Source organism: Pan paniscus, chromosome 8 (assembly GCF_029289425.2).
Source record: "Pan paniscus chromosome 8, NHGRI_mPanPan1-v2.0_pri, whole genome shotgun sequence".
Taxonomy (NCBI): Eukaryota; Metazoa; Chordata; class Mammalia; order Primates; family Hominidae; genus Pan; species Pan paniscus.
The window spans coordinates 146,783,415-146,802,419 of NC_073257.2; the positions used below are offsets into that span (position 1 = coordinate 146,783,415).

At 38.2% G+C, this 19,005-nt stretch overlaps 1 protein-coding gene across 9 annotated transcripts in view; it reads left to right on the forward strand.

The window, feature by feature from the left end:
- Positions 1 to 19,005, forward strand: part of LOC129393264 (zinc-regulated GTPase metalloprotein activator 1A-like) — a 59,327-nt gene that overhangs the window by 7,774 nt on the left and 32,548 nt on the right. Inside the window, exons 1-4 of one of the 9 annotated variants that reach the window (XM_055093550.2) lie at positions 8,679 to 9,035; positions 12,070 to 12,156; positions 14,500 to 14,596; positions 15,691 to 15,782. In XM_055093550.2, coding sequence (XP_054949525.1) covers positions 8,897 to 9,035; positions 12,070 to 12,156; positions 14,500 to 14,596; positions 15,691 to 15,782 — 415 coding nt within the window. In that variant the 5' untranslated portion in view covers positions 8,679 to 8,896. Of the gene's footprint in view, positions 1 to 8,678; positions 10,130 to 12,069; positions 12,157 to 14,499; positions 15,483 to 15,690; positions 15,783 to 19,005 lie in introns of those variants that run through there. The other 8 variants (XM_063607939.1, XM_055093553.2, XM_063607938.1 and 5 more) reach the window with 8 other exon arrangements.

Here is a 19,005-nt window from a genome sequence, read left to right on the forward strand (position 1 = left end):
TTTCCATCCAGGAGAAACAAAGAGTGTCTGGAGGAAGAATACACACTGTCCCCAACTCCCAGAGTTAATGCTGTGAATTCATCAACAGGATGATACACTTGCCTCACTGGTTTTTTGTTCCAATAGACAGAATCATAGAGTCTTGTTGTGCTGAGAGCCTTGTAGGTCACGCAGTCCAGGGATGCAAAATTAGAAGACAATGATGAGGTGCAAACCTGAGAGCGGAGGCGAATGGAGTCTGGAGGGCGGGGGCTGCAGGCCGAGCACACACCCCACCGGGGAGCAGCCATCTCCGCTGCAGCCGACGTTGCCCTAGAGAGATGAATGCAGGCCCAATGTTGGCAGCTATTCCAATGTGAAAGAAACTAAAAATCCAGACTTTTATGTAACAATATTCTAATATTTACAACATTAATCAGCTGGAGGAAAAAGGGTCCACAGAACTTTTGCAGCCTGTGAGCCACCCATTTCTACCCAAATTCAGCCCAAACCTCTAACTGCACAAGCTCACACAAATAGAGAAAGCCAGGAAAAGTATCCAGAACTCCACATGCACTTCACTACTAACAGGGGCCTCCAGCCCTGGTAAGCATGGGAACCACACATGTAAACACTGAGGTGCCCTGCCACGCCAGTGAAGTGCATGCTGCTCGTGTGTGACCCATTTTTAACCCCTAAAGGCATAAAACACGAATACTGTGAATTCAGTTAATAAGTTGAATTTACACCAGTCCTTCCTGATACAGCTGAATCAGATCTTTCCCATTATTCACTCCTCAGTATATCACCCCTTCTGTTGAACAGAATTAAGTAAATATTTAAAATTTCTTACCCAGGGGTCAGCAGATTATAATCCAGAGGCCAAGCCCAGCCTGTCTGCTTTTGTGTATAAAGTTCTCATGGAACAGAGCTGTGAGCCTGCCGTGTGTGGTCTACGGCTGCCCCTGGACACAGCTGCGGAGCTGATTCCCACACAGACCTCGGGGCCCACAGAGGGAGGCGCCTTCCCTCCATCATCCCCACTGAGCACCAGCCGCCGCAGCCGCTAAAACCTGCGGAACTCACTCCATGCCCCTTGTTGGCTTTCTTCACATAAAGTGGATAAAACTGGGTGTTTACAGCCTAAAGCAGCCCATGCCAAGGCACTCCTCAGGGACTGAGCCTTAGTCACAGTCCTTGTGACTACAGCACATCCATAGATGGGAGCTGGCCGAGGGATCCGTGTGCCTCCAGCTTCTCGGAGCTGGAAAGAATCCATACTGGAAAAATGTTCCTTCAGTGCTCCTCCTTCTGGGAAAAAAAGACGGGGAGCTACATCAGCCTTAAGGGTTAATGTTGCTTGAATGTAAGCATAATAAATATTCAGCATGTCTCCTAAGACCTGGAGTATCATCAGGGACCAAGCTTGGAAAACCACAAAGAATGACGCCCAGTTTCTAAGAGTCATTCCATGCTTTACAGTCAGCCCACAACCACCGAGTCCCAGGAAGCCCAGCCGAGACCGCGGCAGGTCCTGACGCAGCATCAGCCTGAGTCTGAGCCCAGAGGAAGCTTCTGCTGCCACAATTGCTGTGTGTGCTCATGGCTTGGGTGCAGGCCCAACCACAGTGGACCAAGGGCAGGCTGAGATTTGGCCTGGACTGGAGGGCTGTCTCAAGGAGGGTGACGTGTCTTTGACTTTTGCATTCTTCCCTTTTCCTTTCTATTCTCTTGGTGACGTGAACACAGACAGAAGGTGAACGTTTTTTGCATAAGTTCCCTGTAGATTCTGGATATTAGGCCTTTGTCAGATGCATAGTTTGCAAATAGTTTCTCTCATTCCGTAGGTTGTCTGTATTCTCTGTCAAACATTTCTCTTGCTGTGCAGAAGCTCTTTCATTTAGTTAAATTCTACTTGCCAATTTTGTTTTGTTGCAATTGTTTTTGGGAACTTAGCCAAAAATTCTTTGCCAAGGCCAACGTCAAGAAGAGTATTTCCTAGGTTATCTTCCAGGATCTTACAGTTTGAGGTCTTACATTGAAATCTTTAATATATTTTGAGTTAATTTTTGTATATGGTGAAAGGTAGGGGTCTGGCTTCAGTCTTCTGTATGTGGCTAGCCAGTTATTCCAACACCATATATTGAATAGGATGGTCTTTTTCCACTGCTGCTTTTGCTGGCCTTGTCAAAGATTGGATGGTTGTAGGTGTGTTGCTTTATTTCTGAGTTTTCTGTTCTGTTCATTGGTCTATGAGTCTGTTTTTGTACCGGTACAGAAGCTGTTTTGGTTACTGGGGCTGTATAGTATAGTTTGAAGTTGAGTAGTGTGATGCCTCTGGCTTTGTTCTTTTTGCTTAGGATTGCTTTGGCTATTTGGGCTCTCTTTTCATTCCATATGAATTTTAGGATAGTTTCTTCTTGTTCTTAAATGCATTTTATAATTAACTTGTTTAGCTCTAAGAAAAAAACTTGATTTTGTATTGGAATAGCATTAAATTTAATATTTTTAAAAAATGTTTCATCTACTTCTAACTTACTGCAAAGAGTTTTATAAAGTTGCCTGTAATGATTTTTTAATGTTTTTCTTCATTTTTATAAAGGAAACATCCTTGTAACCACACCCAGGTCAAGGAATAGAACTTTATCAATCATCCCAGAAGCGCCCACCACATGTCCCATTTCTATTATAACCTACTTCCTCTTCCCAAAAATAACCACTTCCCAAACTCTTATGGTAATCATTTCCCTAATCTTTATAGTTTTATCACCAAGTGTATATCCCTAGACACTATAGTTTAGTGTTGTTTTATTCTTAAAATTTGATATGTTTTTAAAGTCTCTTTTAATCTACACATTTTTCTCTCTATCCCTTTCTTTTCCTTATCTTTTACAATGTTTAAATTTTCTTCTGTTAGCACTTGTAACTTTCTTATTTTTTTTTTTTCTAATCAGATACCTAGTGGTTTGTTTTGGTTGATTATTTTCTCTTGAGAGCCAGCTTTTGGATTTACTTCTTAGTTCTATTCTTTTTCTACTTAATAATATCTGCTTTTATTTGTAATAATTCACCCCTTTCTTTTGGTTCACTTATTCTTTTTCTGGCTTTTTCAGTTATATGTTTAAATAATTTATTTTTATTATTTAAATTTGTATTGATATAGGTATTTAATGCTATAAAGTTTCCTGTGACAGTTACTTTTTTTCTGAGTCCTATAAATTCTCTATATATTTCCCCAGCCTTTTATAGCTGTATATCTTATATGCAGTATGGTGTTTGATTTTGCTTTGTGAGCCAATCCAAGACTGTTTTCCATTTAATAGGTGAGCCAAGTCCATTTTTTACATCACAGATAACAGGGAACCCCTTGTTCTATTTTATTTGCTTTTACCCTTTTGGTATTTAAGAGGGCTTTCTTCCTCCCTTTTTTTTCCCACTTTTATCCTAATGCCTTTATAGCAAACACTTAGTTTCTTTGGTTGGCTCCCCATAGTACCTGATACTGCAGTTAGCTGATGGACACCCCAGTCCCAGTTGGCCCCTGCACATCTTCTGCCCGCCCCTACCACTTCTCTGGTGGTTGTTCTTTGTCTGCATTGTCCAAGCTGGTAACCATGGCATGCTGCACTTTTATCTCCGTCATGTGCCAGCAGCTCCACAGATAAATACAGACCACCCTGCAGCTCACCTTTGCATCTGCCTCTAGTCATTTTGGTTTCCGGAGCTTATTCTTTAGTGGGTCATCCTTCAGCTCCTGGTCACCATACTTCCTGTGTTTGTGTGTACTCATAAAAAATATGTGTGACTTTTACCCTTGATAGTCACTATTTAGATGTTAAATCTTTGACTTATATTTTTTCCCTTAAATATCTTAAATATGTTACTGAACCTATTCTATTCTGGACCTTTAATGCCTACTACAAAGCCACTCACAAGTCCAGTTTTCATCATTTCTGATATTACAGACATGCATTCTTAAGGGGGAGGAATTTATAGAACTGGAAACCATGTTAATATCCTAGTCATGAGGTGGCTGAGATTTAGTCTGTTCAGGTAAGATGGTGCAGGTAGGGAGTGTGGTGGTCCAAGTGGCACACGCAGGAAGTCACAGAATGTGGGAGGCATTGTTTTGTGTACCCTGTGCACAGAGTGTCTGATGCCCTTTGATAGGTTTGCGGCCTCATCTGGTGGACTTTCTGGCACAGCCCTTCTTCAAGGTTGCTGCATCTGAAGCTCTTTAAGACGGCGTTTCCCTTCTGCCAGATTGCACTCTGTGCACAGTGCAGTTGCTTCTCCCTGCGGAGTGAGATGGGCCCACATTGGCTGTGGCTCCACCTGGCCTTGGTGCTCTTGTCGCCCTCTGCTCTGCTGCTCCCTTCATGTAAGAAGGGTGTGTTAAGAGTCCGTAAGTGTGTCGTGTTACCACACCCAGCTAATTTTTGTATTTTTAGTATAGATGGGGTTTTGCCACGTTGGCCAAGCTGATCTCAAGCTCCTGACCTCAGGTGATCCACCTGCCTTGGCTTTCCAAAGTGCTGGGATTACAGGCATGAGCCACTGTGTCTGGCTGAGATTGCTTTTTTGTAAGTAATCTGTTGTTACTTTGGGTTACTTTTCTGTAAGGGATAGAGCAGAGGGGACTTCCTTATTATACTGGAATCTTCTGTCTTCAGGAGAAGAAAAAAAAAACTCGTCTATTTTGGGACCTGTTTTTTAAAGTTTTAGTTTGATTTTGTGGTGCTTAGCATGAGTGACTCCATTTTGGTTTGGTCTGGTCTGCTTGGGATTAGTGCAGGAGCTCAGTCCAAAACAATGGCCCCTCATAATTTTGTTTAATACATGAAATTCAAATTTCAAACTTGTAGACATTTGCTCTCTCTCTTATTATATAAGTACCTACACAATGTCCTCAAATTTGCTTTTTGATCTGTAAAGACTAAGATATTTATCATCTAGTTTTACAGAAAAGTTTGCAGATCTTCTGGTTTAAAAGAGCAGGAGATTTAGTGTCAGGCAGGTTTGGATTGAGCCCAAGGGCTGCCATTTACTGATTGTATGACTTTGAGCAAGGTATTTATCTTTTTCTAAGCCTCAATTTCCTCATCTATAAAATGGGCACACAAATAGTATTTACCTTGGAGAGTTAAATGGGATAATGCATTTAATGTGCTTAACACAGGGCCTATCAGATGCTTAGGGGCTCAACACATAATTATTGTTATTGTTGTTGTTTTACCCTAAAGTAAATGAGACAAAATAGCAAAGCTAAATGAGGAGGAATTTTTAAGTTACATCAGAAACTGTAATAGATTCTAAAATATTATAATTAAGAATTCCATACTTATTTAAAAAGGCATTTTCAATTTAACAATTTAACAATTTAACCCTCTTATAAGTTAAAAAAAAAAAAAAAAAAAAAAAAGCCCGGCACGGTGGCTCACGCCTGTAATCCCAGCTCTTTAGGAGGCTGAGGTGGATGGATCAGGAGGTCAGGAGTTCAAGACCAGCCTGGCTAACGTGGTGAAACCTCGTCTCTACTAAAAATACAAAAATTAGCTGGGCGTGGTGGTGCATACCTGTAATCCCAGCTACTCAGGAAGCTGAGGCAGGAGAATCGCTTGAACCCGGAGGCAGAGGTTTCAGTGAGCCAAGATCGTGCCACTGCACTCCAGCCTCGTCAACAGAGCAAGATTCCATCTCAAAAAGAAAAAAGAAATAAAAATAAAAAGTCATGCCCAGCTATTTTGGGAGAACTGAAATTACAACTCTATCTGAGAAAATAAAATGACAGGACTCCACAGAATCCATAGATAAAAATTTAACTGAAGAGGAATATGGAACAGACTAAAGGAAAAATTTTATCAAGCTGTAATCTTTATACTTGTGCCTAAGGCCAGAACTTGAAACTGCTGAAGACAGTGTTTCTCTACAAATGCACACAAGCACCCCATTTTGATGCACAGATAGGTGTTTCTTTTAAGAATAGCAGCTTTATTGAGATAAATTTCACATATACAATTCACCAATTTAAAGTGTACAAGTCAATGGTTTTCAGTATAATCAGAGTTGTACTACCATCACCATAATCAATTTTGGAACATTTTCATCACCGCCCAAAAACCACTGTAGTCTCTCCCCAGTCCTCCACTCCTGGGAACCATTAATGTACTTTCTGTCTCTATAGATTTGCCTATTTTGGATATTTTATATAAATGGAATCATACAACATGTGGTCTTTTGTGAATAGCTTTTTTCACTTACCATAATGTTTTCAAGATTGATTCATTTTGTAGCAGGTATCAGTCCTTTTTCCTGTTTATTGCCAAATAATTTTCCATTGTATGGATAGATCATATTTTGTTTATCCATTTGTCACATTTTGGTTGTCTATCAGTTGATAGATATTTGTGGTGCATTTAATTTTTGGCCAATGTGTAAAACTTATTTTGCTCTCACTGAGGCTACATACTGTTACAACAATGCTATTTGGTCAACTTGACTGAGCTGGCCTCATAGGTTACAGGTTGCTCATTGTTAGAGATGAGACTTTAGACCGGACTGGACAACATAGTGAGACCCTGTCTCTACCAAAAAGAAAAAGAAAAATTAGCCAGATGTAATGGCATATGACTGGAGTCCCAGCTACTTGGGAGGCTGAGACGGGAGGATCACTTGAGCCCAGGAGTTTAGGACTGCAGTGAGCTGTGATCGTGCCAATGCAATCCATGCTGGGCGACAGAGTGAGACCCTGTCTCAAAAAACAGAAAGAGGGATTTTAGTATAACATTCAGCCAGTGCCATATTGGGAACCCACAAGAATGTACTTTAAAAAATATGTCAAAGAAGGTGGTGAGGGCTGTAATAGCTGCTATTCAGGCAGTAATGCAGTGCTGAAGGGACATCAAGCAAATAGTGTGATGCCTGTGGGTGCAATGTTACTCCTTCCCTTAGGTTGCCAAAAAAATCAATACTTCATAGCATTCCTGAAACGAAAAAGCTTATGAACCATTGTGTTTAGGGTGTAAGCTATCTATTTTGGGCTACCCATCACAGCTTCTCTCCTTTGGTAGAATAAAGTGAACTGAACCACCATGCCTAAGGTATTTGCCTTATTTCTTCCTCAGCTGGTTCATGGTTACATTGTCAAAGCTGGCAAAGCATTCAAGACCTGATTTCTCAGACCGAGTGTATGTGTGAATATAATATACTCATTTGCACAAATATAAACCCTCTGTCTTAACTGTGTTCTGCAAAAGGCGTGATAAATACTTTCAAGTTATATGTACTTATCAGTAGAACTAATGGAATACACACAGTATGTTTTATGGGGAATTTCAGAGAAGGAAGGAAAAGTCAACCTTCTATTTGGCATCAGGATAGTAGTAAAACATTCTACTTGTGCATCAGATAGATTTTTATGACCTAACCTGGACAAGTAACTTAACTCTTGGTGCCTCATGTTTGAAAGAGGGATAACACTCTACAGGGTCATTCTAAGAATTAAATATTGCCAAAACACATGAAAAGATTCTCAACCTTGTTAGTAATCAAGGAAATGCAAATGAAGATCACAATGAAGTCTTCTTTTGTACTCAATTGATTGGTGAAAAATGCATGCCTGATAATATTGACATACAGACCAATGAGATCTCTTATAATTTGCTGGGAAAATGTATCAATTTGTACAAACATTTTGAAAAATAATTGTGCATTTTCTTGTGAAGTAAAACATTTGAATAATCTAGGACCCAGCAATTCAACTCTTACACAGACACTCAAGAGGAAGTTGCACACACATATGCCAGGAAAAATGTTCATAGCAGCCCTGTTCATAAGAGCAAAACCTGGAACAATTGAGAGGAAATGAATAAATTGCCGTGTAGCCACACAATAGAATACAAGACAGCAGTGATGCTGAAAAATATAGCAAGCCTCAGGAGTTTATATATTATATGGATAATTTTATGAAGCTCAAAAACACCCAAAATTAAACAACATATTCTCTAAGTACATATATGGGATATGTGATAAAACTAAAAAGAAAACAGGGAATGATCAGCAATCCAGAACCAATTCATGACTGTTGTTACTAATGGGGCAGGCTGTGGATTGGAAGCGGGGACGGTGCACATAGGTACGTGTAACTTACTGGTAATGCTTTTAGGTTAGGAATGAGGTCAAAGGAGTTCACTATAAATTTATATTAGAAAGAAGGGCTATGGATTAGTGATGAGAGTGTCATGCACCAGCAAATATGATTAATGAACTTAGGTTACCTGAGGTCCAAATAAATAATGAGAAAAAAGTAAATAAAAGTGATGCATGAATACTAAAAATTTGGAATTACATATATAATATGTAATAATAAAGAAAAAAGTGTCACTGGTTATCCTTCAGGTATAAAAATTACAATTAAAATTGTAATGTTATAACCTTCCATTCTTTCCCCTATGAATTAAAACTTTTTTTTTTTTAACGAGACTAAAAAATCAAGTTGATAAAATCTATGCCCTGTGGGAACTGGTTAGGTCAGGCTACCCACTCCAGATTTCCAGCAGGCTGGCCTCAGCTGTACCTACAGCCAGTAGCTTATTAAGGCTCTAGGCGCCAGTGACACCTTCAGACAGGTGGTTAGTGCGCCCTAAGGACTCTCCGCAGCGTCGCTCAGGTTCACAGAACACGCCCAGGGGCGTGTCCAGCTGTCGTCGGGGAGAGCCCACCTCCCCGGGGGGTGTGGCTAAGGGACGAGGCACTTCTCGTCCAGAGCCCAGGTAATCCGGGCGGGATCAGCTGGCGTCGCGATGTGATGACGTCAGGCCCCGGGCAGGCCTGGAGTGGCGCGCTGGGCGTGCGCGGCTGCGGTCCGGCGTGTTGGTCCCAGCGGTTCAGCTGAGGTAGGGACGTGCTGTAGGCCGGAATGTTACCGGCTGTTGGATCTGCGGATGAGGAAGAGGATTGTCCTGAATTGGTTCCCATTGAGACGACGCAAAGCGAGGAGGAGGAAAAGTCTGGCCTCGGCGCCAAGATCCCAGTCACAATCATCACCGGGTATTTAGGTAACTAACCATCCCAGTCACAAAATGCCGTGAACTCTGGTGTCGTGGGATTTTGCGGGCTGCCGGTGCCTCTTCTCCTGAGGCATTGGGGCCTCATGATCAAGAGCAAATGTCTTTGAGGTAGGGGCTGGGTCACTTGCTTCTCGTGTGGGTTACCTCTCATCTTGGGAGTTAATGATGCCCGGTCCCCTCTGCGTTCGATTCCCGTTTCTCAAGTGAGATGGAAAGTTAGCCTTTGAAACAAGGCTTTGAAGCTAAGACACGCCCCCCAATTGTCTCTGTGACCTCTTACCAGGTTATCTTACCTTCCTGACGCTCATCTACCTCACCTGAAAATGGAAAATTACCTGTCACCTGGGAAACAGGGCCGGAACCACCTACCTATTGCCGTGAAAGGATGTCCCGTCTGTAAAATGCCCGACACGTGGGGCTTTCGTCGGTAGATTCCCCTTCCCCACGAGCCACAGTCCTCCAGCCAGTTGGCAGGAAGTGCTCCCATCTTAAACACTTTTTTTTGGAGGTCTGTTTGTAAACCACTGCGTAGGAAGTAAGAATAAAATCTCTGTCCTCCAAGACTATTTCTCAAACTAAGAACGTTGAGAGTGTACAGGGATACTCGAAACCACAAGTTTGTGAAGTTGGTAGTTTCGTGAAGGGCGGTTTATGCACTTACACTAGAAGTTTCTTACTGGAAAAGTTTGAGAAATGTATTTTTAAACCTTACAGTTAAATAGAAGGGCTAGAACAAATATATGACTGTATTAGAAGTTTGGAAAAAGTTAAGAAATGTAAATAAAATGATACTGTTTCCGGGAAATAATATTCCTAGTTGTTGCTAGAGACAGGTACAGACTTGGGCCACTTCGTGACCTTTTATGTAAAAATAAGAAATAACTGCTTTTGTTTTTTTAAAAACTTTGTAGACTGTAAGTTTATTCCCATTTTTTGCTCGGAAGTAATTTTATAAAGGAATTTATTTTTGGCGTTTCCCCACAGTTATTCAGAGGCTGCTCTGCTGAGAAGATTAACAAATTTCTTGTCCAAAACAATGTATTTCAAACGTGCCCCTCGGGCCTTTCCCGTGTTGCTCACTGGTAGGTCAGTAGATCATTGGAGAAAATGATCTGAGGCTCAGGAGTGAGAATTAATACCAGCAACCTTGTTGCTGAATCTAGGGATAGTTTCACTCCTATCCCTGACCATTTTCCCTTTTTGAAACAGTGTTCCTTTGGCTTCTATTACATTTTTCTTCTGATTTTTCCACCTGCTTCTCTGGCTTCTTTTTAAGGCTCCCTCCTCCTTCCCCCTTTGTCCATCTTTAGCTACACACCTGTGTAATTTCTATTTTGATGTCCTACAACTTAAAACTTAACATGTCTGAAACTTCATCTGTTACCATCCCCCCAAATCCTGCTTCTGTGATCCCAACCATTTGGAATACTCTAAAAGCCTCCTGACTAATCTGGAGTCTTGCTGCCCTTTAATTTATTCGTTGCATGTTAGCCTTAATGATCTTTATAAATGTCAATCCGACTGCGTCACACCTTTCAGTGGCGTCCCTATGGGTTAAAATTCAAATTCCTTAACATGAATTACAAGGACCTGTAGGATCTGGATCTTGCCAACCTTTCCAGCCTGGCAAATTGGCCCCGCACAATGAACTAATGTTACTTCAAAGGTGCCAAGTGTTTTAGCCCCTTGGAATAGGTACTTTTTTACTGTGACTCCTCTGGCTAGATGTCCCTCTTAGGTTCTCCATAGCATTTTGTGCATCTCCTATTGAATATGTCACCCTGTGACATAATTGCCTCCTTATTCACTGAATTCCCCTCCATTCCCCCCTTCCCTTAATATTTCTAAGCTCTATGAAGGCAAAGACTATCTTGTTCACTTTTTCACCAAGGCCCAGCATAAATCTGTAACGTATTGGAAACCTTCCAATGAATGAACTATGTCTTAAAGTGTTTTTTTTTTTTTTCATAATATGGTTAAAAAGCCCTAGTAAATCTTCTCTTAGAAGATTTCTTACATTCACCCTTTCCTTTCAGTTTTCACATCACTGCCCTGTGAAACACTCATGTTCAGGGCCTCTGTCTCAGGCTTGGACTGGTTTTAAGATCTTCCTCATTGCCCTAAGTCTCTCTCTTCCATTCTATACTTCATATTTTTGTGATGTTGAGCTTCCTAAAGTACTCTAAATATAAGCCTTCATCTCTTAAAAAGCTTTGAAAGGAATATGACCTAAAAGATATTAATACCCTAATACTCCGTAAAATCTTCCTAGTTATAGGAAGATCTAGTTATATACTAGAAAACTTAATGTATTTCAGAAGACATGTATAGCCTACATGTAAAAGTTTTTAGCAGCACTGTAATAGTAAAACACTGGAAACAAACCAAATGTCCAACAAAAAAAAAGATAAAGAAATGATATAGTCATACAATTGAACTACAATACTATGCAGTTAGGATTTTCTTTTTTTCCTCTGTGAATTTTAGTGTGTACGGTTCACAAGACTATTTTTTTTCTACTGGAGATTGACATATTGGGTTTCATATGCCACCTGCTGGATAAAGTTGGTATAGCTTTATGAATTTATCTTACTGAACATTCTGTCCATTGTTGACACTACCTGGCTCTATTCCCCATTTCATAAAAACTTTTATAGATTGTTTAAAGCATACTATAAGTAGCCATATAGTCAGCCTGAAGTTGCGTCTCATTAATGTTGAAATAAAAGGTCATTATAAATAAAAGATTGTGTGTAAATTTTAGGGAAGGTTAGGCTAGGTTGAAGAAACTGTTTCAACTTGTAGGAGTGTTTGTAAATATTTATAAAATTTTATGTCTACATAAAGTATTTTGCAACAGGTTTCAAAGAATGCTTTAATCTTATCCTCTAGGATATTCTCTACTAAAATAATATATGAAAAATAGCATGCAAATTCTCAAAAACGTTAGGATTCTTTATATGTTTTTTGTATCTTTAAAATTATTTTGAATTTTTTTATTTACAAAAAATATGTTTTATAGGTGCTGGGAAGACAACACTTCTGAACTATATTTTGACAGAGCAACATAGTAAAAGAGTAACGGTCATTTTAAATGAATTTGGGGAAGGTAAGTAAAGTTCAATAAATGTCATGTTGCAAGATTTTGTGTGACTGTTTATTCCTCTGGTAAATTGATATTCCATATTTAAAAATGAAAATGCAAGGTATTGTATTGTTGTGGATAGCTTTAGAAAAATTAGATTAATTTCTGTTAAGATTTATATGGGTTGAGATACTGAAATTAGTTTTAATAAAATTTTATTTTGTATAACTTTGGAGTTCTTATTAACAGAATTAAACTACATTTTTACCTGAAATAAATGACTCCAGTAGTAAAAATCTAGACATATGAAAAAACGTTTATTTTTTATTTTATTTTATTTTTTTTTGAGATGGAGTCTCTCTCTGTCGCCAGGCTGGAGTGCAGTGGTGCAATCTCAGCTCACTGCCACCTCTGTCTCCTGGGTTAAAGTGATTCTCCTGCCTCAGCCTCCCGAGTAGCTGGGACTACAGGCGTGCGCCACCATGCCCAGATAATTTTTGTATTTTTAGTAGAGACAGGGTTTCACCATGTTGGCCAGGATGGTCTTGATTGAGCTCCTGGCCTTGTGATCCACCCGCCTCGGCCTCCCAAAGTTGCTGGGATTACAGGCATGAGGCACCATGCCTGGCCAAAAAATGTTTTTTTTAGGAATTAGAAAGGCACTTTTGTATGGACTCTATTGCAACTCATGAAAAATATTTGAAAATGCTTCTGTTATTAGTTAACTTTGTTTAATGTTTATTATCTGCAATGCAGTTAAAACTCAGTATTTTAAAAATAAGGTAAACATATGGTCTTTATCCTCATGTATTTTAAGTTATCTGTGAAAATAAGTGTGCTTAACTTCTCAACTGAAATATTAAACTGTAGTCAAAAAAATAGCTCTAGACACAATACTTCTGTTATCTTTATAGGAGTTTTTCTTCATAAGTATGAATTGTAATCAAAGCTCACTTCTAGCCAAAAAACAATATCTATTAAATGATTTCTTTTAAAATGTACTATTTTTTTTCAGTTGTAAAAAGTAAAAGAGCTAGGTTTTATGAACAGGATGGGAAGCCAGTTATATTCGATTTCTGGTTTTAATAAACTAAAGAGAAAAGTGCTTTTTAGGCAAAAATCCTGAGATTTCTAATAACAGACTGTTTTTTTCATCATCTTATTAAATAACCTATTGCACACTGATTACATTTATTCTTACTATTTTCTTTATTTTTTCCCGGATCATTTTTGCAATTTTATTTTTCACAGCATTCTCAATACTTTTCTTCATGTTTCATTAATGTTCTGTATATAGTCCGAATTCTGTAGCAACCTCTTTAGAAGCTCTTTATTAATACCTAGCTGAAATATAAAAAATATGCAAGTGTAAAACTACTCGATTTTATGGGAGCTCATTTGCTTAGTGGACTTTTAGAACTTCACCGTTTGGTATATTTCTTTATTAGAGGAAAAGTAAAACATTTAAAATAATTCTTATAGATAACAAGCATTTCAAATATAGTTTATTCTTTCTTAAGTAAGTATTGCTAGGAAAATATGTGAATTTGACTAAAAGTTTAGGGTTTTTTTTTTTTTTTTTTTTTTTTGAGTTGGAGTCTCGCTGTGTTGCCCAGGCTGGAGTGCAGTGGCACAGTCTCGGGTCACTGCAACCTCCGCCTTCCGGGTTCACGCCATTCTCCTGCCTCAGCCACCTGAGTAGCTGGGACTACAGGCGCCCGCTACCACACCTGGCTAATTTTTTGTAATTTTAGTAGAGATGAGGTTTCATTGTGTTAGCGAGGATGGTCTCGATCTCCTGACCTCGTGATCCGCCCGCCTTGGCCTCCCTTTAAGTTTAATTTTTAAATGAGCACATGGTACACTGGCCAAAAACCTTCCTCAAGATGAACTAGGGTTTTTACTCATTGGGAATATTCAGCAGTTTGTCTAACAGAAACAATTTAGAAGAAGAATGAAAAGAAAAAGATAGATAAGGCAGTCTCTTAAGAGGTTGAAGGGCATACAAAATCTAGTATATAAAACATACTAGTCTATTTAGAAAGTTTACCCTGGACAAGAAAAAAATGCCTTCAAGATAGCTACTTTATTAAGAAATGGGGGTGGCCAAGCAAGAGGCCTAAGGAGGAAGTAGGTATGTTTATCAGTTTAGGATGTGTCTTTTTCAGGGCTTAAGGCATCTTAAATAAAAGCTAAAATAATGTAGTGTACTGTAATTTAGATATCGAGGCTGCATGAATAAAATGAAAGAATATGTTATAAAATGCAGTTTCTGCTTCAAGATCTCCATTATTGAGTTATCCTCATCTTTGTTTTTTGTTGGCTAATGGACATAAGCTAAAGAGTGCTGTTTGTTAATTATTCTAGGAAGTGTGCTGGAGAAATCCTTAGCTGTCAGCCAAGGTGGAGAGCTCTATGAAGAGTGGCTGGAACTTAGAAACGGTTGCCTCTGCTCTTCAGTGAAGTGAGGAATGTGTTTACTGTGTACATGGTTTACTAGAAATGTTTATTGATTATATTTCCAGCTTTAATTTTCTTGAGTAATTTAACTGAATTTACACAGTTTGCTTCATTGTATTTTCAAACAAATAGAAAATAAACTTATTAAGAAGCATTTTCTTGAAGTGTTTCTTGCTGTCTTTTCTATCTGCTCTAATGTTTTGGTCCTTTTATTGAGTTTTTATTGCTTTTGATGTCAGAGCTTATTTAATCTCTAGTGCATGAAAGTCTCATATGTAAAAAATGATTATTCTGAATTTAATCTGTCATTGGTCATATTTCTAAGTGTTCAACCTTATAAAAAAAAATGACTATCAAAAAAGAGAAAAACCTTACATTATGTTCTACTAGTTAAGTTTTCAAGGACAGTGTTCACTAGTCTACCATAGACCCTAGAAGAGTTACCCAACACATAGTAGCACTCAAATATTTGTTGAATGAATTATAAAAATGACTACTTGTACTGTTAATTTTGTGTATTCTAGTGAATTAAATCTCTTCGGCATCATTTACTCCCTTAGGTATTTGACTTTGTGTCAAATGTTTTGGCAAGGATAAAATTATAACAGACTTTCTTGAACAACCAAAATGTAATCTATTAAGGATTTTCCTTCACTTTTGATAAAATAAGAAAAAAGGAAATTAAAACCTTGCATCCTAATGTAAAATAGAATTATATGGTGTTTAATATCAGTGTCCCTTTAGCTATTATATTAAACTACTATAGTTAATAAATTTTATCATTATTTTGTATGTTGGTTTTTAAAAATTTCATAAAGCTATAAAAAGATACTTGGTCAGATAAAGTTTCCTCTGCTTTTAATTTTAATAAAGTATTATTATGTATATGATTTCTTTTTACCTATTATATATATGCATCTATTGTTTTCCCACTGGTAAATATGGGACGGACATTTTGTTAGAAGGTTAGAAGTGAGTTAAATTTTCACATTCCTAAGGATACTTTTGTCTCGGGTTGTTGAATACATTTTAAAGTGTTTATAATCACTTCAAAATATTTAGGTAATTAACTGTAAATTATGTTTTGGTATTCTCCAGGGACAATAGCCTTAGAGCTATTGAGAATTTGATGCAAAAGAAGGGGAAATTTGATTACATACTGTTAGAGACCACTGGATTAGCAGATCCTGGTAAGAAGTGAGATTATTAATAACCAGAATATAGTTCTGTGATATATTGTAAATAGATGTATTAGAGGAATATCTAAAATGAGTATTAAAGCTTTTGTTAGTATTAAACCAAAAACTTTTTTTGGTTTAAAAGAGGAAAAGTACTCGGTTATCATTTTCTTTGGCAGTTGAATGAATGATCAGAGTATTTCTTGGTACTTGTAAGCTGTTAATAGAATTTGAAGTTTTATTGATTGACTTAGGATTATTTGTAAGAACAGAAGTTGTTAAAAATAAGGACATGTAGGAAGAGCAGAGATGTTCTACCTCTAAGTACAGTTGTCCCTTGGCATCCATGGGGTATTAGTTGCAGAACCTCTGAGGATACCAAAATCTATTAATGTTCAAGTCCCTTACATAAAATGGTGTAGTATTTGCCTATAACCTATGCACATCCTCCCATATACTTTAAATCATCTGTAGATTACTTATAATACCTAATACAATGTAAGTGCTGTGTAAGTAGTTATTATACTGCATTGATAAGGTAATCATGACAAGAAACTCTAAACTCTACTATGGAAAGCTACACAGAGTCAACCTGTTTCTAACAATGGGTTTCTGTTACCTTCTTACCAAGCTCTAATTCTTGATAAAGTCTGCTTATTTTCCCCAAATAACTTTTAGATAAAATCTTTATTTTCAGTTTGCATAAAAGTTAGTGCTTATTCTGTGAATCTGACCCATACCATTATTTTCTTTTTGATCTGGGTCTCTGGCATTGGGGCGATTTGTAAAACTATATTAAAGTATTTGGGGGTAATTTACTAAACAGGTCATAGTTGTCCAAAAGAAATATTGAAGTATCCTGAGAGTTCAAATGTGATCAGTGGTTATTGTAATTAAAACAATTACATAATAACATCGTCCCCATGTTTTCAAAGTAGTATTGAATTAGGCTATTTTGGTCCTTATAGTAGGCATGGGTTTTCATACCTTTCTGATAAATCTGACTGATGATAGGACTTGGACTAATATGTTGGTGTTAAATATTTGAATCTGGTAAGAAAGAAAAATATGTTGTATGCTTTTATTAGAAATAGCAAATATCAGTTTATTTCATCATAGCCAGTTTTGCCATTTTATAGACAAAAACTTGATACTTTTGAGAGTTTAATTAAACACGATTCAGCTTTTCAGAGGAAGAAAGAAAAACTAAAGATCACAGAGAAAGCTTTTATACAAATTGTAGTTATAAAAAATGTTAATGTTTCTTGCTTCTAACTTTCTTTACAATAAAGATTTTATTGTTTGGGTAAAGATGGAACATTCATTGTAAAAAAATTTAAATACCTAAAAAATACAAAGAAGAAAGTTGAAAAGTAATCATCTCACTATTGTGATATACAAGTAGGGGCTGGGCATGGTGGCTCATGCCTGTAATGCCAGCACTTTGGGAGGCTGAGGCAGGTGGATCCCTTGAGGCCAGGAGTTCAAGACCAGCCTAGCCAACATGGTGAAATCCAGTCTCTACTGAAAATTCAAAAACTGGCCAGGCGTTGTGGCGTACCCCATAATCCCAGCTACTCAGGAGGCTAAGGCATGAGAATCGCTTGAAAGCTGGGAGGCGGAGGTTGCGGTGAGCCGAGATCACGCCGCTGCACTCCAGCCCAGGCAACAGAGCAAGACTGTATACACACACACACACACGCACATGCACACGCACACACACACACACACACACATTCATACACACACACACAAGTAGGTAAATTTTATTCCAGGGATCTCTCCATGCCAGTGCTGCTTGGTAGTATGTTGAATGGCAGCCTCAGCCTCAGCTGGGAGCTTGTTAGAAATGCAAATTCTTGACCAACCCAGATCTACTGAATCAGAATCTCTAAGGGAGGGGGTCAAGCAAGCTGTTTTTAATAAGCCCTTCAGGTGATTCTTATACTGTACAGCCATACCGCAGGGATGTTGTGGGCTTAGTTCCATATCACTGCAGTAAACTGAATATCACAATAGAGTGAGTCACACACATTTTTTTGTTTCCCATTGCTTATAAAAGTTATGCGTTTTGGCCGGGTGTGATGTCACAGGCCTGTAGTCCCAGCTACTTGGGAGGATCACTTGAGCTCAGGAGTTTGAGGCTGCGGTGAGTCATGATTGCACCACTGCACTCCAGCCTGGATGACAGCATGAGACCCCATTTCTTAAAAAAAAAAAAAAAAAAAAAAAAAAAGCTGTGTTTATACTATACTGTAGTCTATAAAATGTGTAATAGAATTGTCTAAAAAACATACATACCTTAATTAAAAATATTTATTGCTAAAAAATGCTAACGATCATCTCAGCTTTCAGCAAGTCATAATCTTTTTGCTGGTAGAGGGTCTTGCCACAATGTTGATGGGTGCTGACCAATCAGGGTAGCAGTTACTGAAGGTTGGGGTGGCTATCGCAATTTCATAAGATGATAATGAAGTTTGCTGCATTAGTTGACTCTCCCTTTCATAAAAGATGTCTCTATGGCACATGATGCTATTTGATAGCATTTTACCCACAGTGTGACTTCTTTCAAAATTGGAGTCAGTCCTCTCAAACCCTGCTTCATCAATGAAGCTTCTGTCATATTTTAAATCCTTTGTTGTCATTTCGACAGTGTTCATAGCATCTTCACCAGGAGTAGATTCCATCTCAAGAAACCACATTCTTTTCCCGTCCATAAGAAACAACTTCTCATTAGTTAAAGTTTTCTTATGAGATTGCAGGAATTGAGTCACATCTTCAGACTCCCCTTCTAATTCTAGTTCTCTTACTGTTTCCACCACATCTGCAGTTATTTCCTCCATTGAAGTCTGGAATCCCTCAAAGTCATCTGTGAGGGCTGGAATCATCTTTCAAACTCATTCATGTTGATACTTTGATCTCCCATGAATCACAAATGTTCTTAATGGCATCTAGAATGATGAATCCTTTCCAGAAGGTTTTCAATTTACTTTGCCCAGATCCATCAGAGGAATCACTGTCTATGGTAGCTATAGCCTTATGAAATATATTTCTTAAACAAGACTTAAAAGTCAAAGTTACTCCTTGATCAGTGGGCTGCAGAATGGATGTTGTGTTAGCAGGCATGAAAACAACATTAATCTCCTTGTACATCTCCATCACAGCTCTTGGGTGATCAGGTGCGTTGTCAATGAGCAATAATATTTTGAAGGAATCTTTTCTTTTCTAAGCAGTA